The 2364-nt window shown below is 47.2% G+C and overlaps 1 protein-coding gene across 1 annotated transcript; it reads right to left on the bottom strand.

Annotated features, from left to right (window-relative positions):
* Positions 1-404: 404 nt before the first annotated feature.
* On the bottom strand, positions 405-2138 carry LOC139715224 (kelch repeat and BTB domain-containing protein 8-like). The gene has a single exon (XM_071626815.1). It carries the CDS (start codon positions 2136-2138, stop codon positions 405-407), a length of 1734 nt encoding a protein of 577 aa, XP_071482916.1.
* Between the last annotated feature and the right edge of the window lie 226 nt (positions 2139-2364).

Below are 2364 nucleotides of genomic sequence, written 5' to 3'. Positions count from 1 at the left end.
AAATATGTGTACAATGTATTGTGTAAAGAAAAAAAGAATATAAACCTGACACAACTGACAGTATATTCATCCTGAATGATTATTTACTACATTTATGATATGTTGCCACAGAACGATTGAGAAGATTTCCAATCAAAAGCCTTTGTTAATATAAACTTTTAGGTAGAAAAGTGATTTCAAAACATACAGTATGTTTAAACTCATTTTGAAAAGTGAATACAAAAAGTTCAATCTATTTTGGCCCACATAGAAGATCAGAAGCTAACAAATAGATACAGTGCTTAAAAAGGAAACACAAATTATATTTAAAACGGACAACAATTTACGGCTGGACAAAGTGTTTGTAATCTAATCATCATCACACATGGTTAATGTGCATCACAAAGAGTTCCACAGCTTGAACTTCATCGCTGAACCACTGGGGTGATATTTTCTGTGAAAAGTTTTGCTGTGCAACATGAAAGCACATCTTGGAGGGGAACGTCGATGGCAATGTCCTCATATTTTCCCCTGCCGCTGTCAAAGAGGTAGATATCAAACTGCGGGTGGAGCTGGACAGGTACATTGACCCCCATCTCATGGACCCCACACCACACCCCACAGAGGTAGAGTTTGCTCTTGTATACGGTGGCCAAGCAGAACTTCAGGAGGCTTGGGAGGGGGCTGCCACTCTCCCACTTACCCCCGTCTGGTGAGTAACGTTCAACCTGAGTGCAGGGCACCTCTGTGCTCGACTGTGCCGAAGAGCCCCCAATCACCCAGATCTCGCTGCCCAGGGTTACACATGCTGACCGAAGGCGAGGGGTTGGCATGGCCGGGAGAGTTGCTGTCCACAGATCGGTGACCGTGTTGTAGCACATCGTCCTGCTCCCTGAGAAAATGTAGATGCTATCTCGATATACGGCACTTGTGAAGTCAATGACATCTCGCGGCATCTGAGTTCTGAAGTGCCACTCATCCAGCGATGGGTCGTAACACTCCACACTGTTGAGGATTTCCCAGTCGTTCAGGCCACCCATGATGAAGATCTTGCCGTTGACTGCCTGTATTTGGAAGTCTGTGCGTCCCTGTAATCGCTGCGACACCTGCGTCCACTTTTTTCGTATGTGGTTATAGTGGAAGGTACTCTTGTCCTGGTAGTCGTTGGTGATGGCATACAGTTCGTTGTCTACCACTGTCACAAGGGCACCAAATGTCCTGCAGATGGGTGGCAGGTCCAAGAAGAAGCATTGCCTGCTAGGGATGTGTACACAGAAGATGGTGTGCTGTCGACCATACCTTCCTGCAAGGAGCAGCAGTTCCTGTGAACTCATCCCAAGCCTAGAGTAAGACCCTATTGCACTCTGTATACTTCGTCCTGCAGACGCTCCCAAGCATTCACTCTCTTCAGCATTCTCAGGGAGGGAACCTGAAGCACCTTCCTCAAGAGATGGCAACAATTGCTCTGCCCTTGCTCTAGCAATTTGCGTCCGCTCCAATGAACTCATGCCAACAAGCTTGAGAATGTCTCTCGTGCTCTGAATCTTACTCTCTGGGTCCTTCATGAACCAACAGAACACAGCTTCGAAGACGTCCCCCTCGCAGCTCACATTCAGCATCCGACTCCCAGCGATGCTCTTCACCACGCTGCTGGGCGCACTCATGAACTCATCCTGCCCGCAGACCTGGGCAAAATTGTAGTTGATGAATTCCCAGGCCGTTTCCTGGAGACTCGTGCAGGAGTACGAGCTCGCTAGGCAGTATATGCCAATGCAGTTGACGACGCTAAGGGACTTCTCCAGGTATTCTGCACAGAAATGTATGAGTGGCATTACCTGCAGGAGGTTGGCGGTCACGAATGCATCTTGGACGTTGCCGTCATTGAGGGTGACACTGCCTGTATACATGAAATCCAGGAGCAGGCGAAGAGACGATGGCTCTATGTCTCGGATGACGACAGTCTCCTGTCGACTCTCCGACATCCCACCAGTGAACATGGCCTTGAAGTAGGGGCTGCAGGCGCAGAGAACACTCTTGTGACAAGCAAAGACCTCTGAGCTGACCTGAATTGACACATCAATCAGGAGGGCTTCTGTGCGTAGACACTGGAGTTGGGTTAGCACTACACTGCCATGATTGGAATCCGAGTACTTTGTCATGATTTGTTAATCTGGCACAAGAAGAGTGAAAAGAAGAGGAAAATGCATCCATCAAGCCTTCTGCTAATATGTAGCATGGACATGGATGTATTTGAACAGAGTAGGCCTAGAACCTCTACTATGTTGTAGTTTTTAAACACAATCATTAGTTCATGCCGAACTCAAAATTGCACCATGGAATAGGGTTGTTGTTGTTTTAGGTTTAATGGCAATCAGTCATGATATT

Source organism: Diadema antillarum, unplaced genomic scaffold (assembly GCF_040938485.1).
Source record: "Diadema antillarum isolate AM-2024a unplaced genomic scaffold, OU_Dant_1.0 scf00000046, whole genome shotgun sequence".
Lineage (NCBI taxonomy): Eukaryota > Metazoa > Echinodermata > Echinoidea > Diadematoida > Diadematidae > Diadema > Diadema antillarum.
Note: the sequence above shows the minus strand (reverse complement) of the source record. Positions and strands in the feature narration are given on the sequence as shown.

Excerpts from the sequence above, each read along its gene's own strand:
- LOC139715224 (XM_071626815.1), bottom strand. The coding sequence starts at position 2,138 with ATGACAAAGTACTCGGATTCCAATCATGGCAGTGTAGTGCTAACCCAA.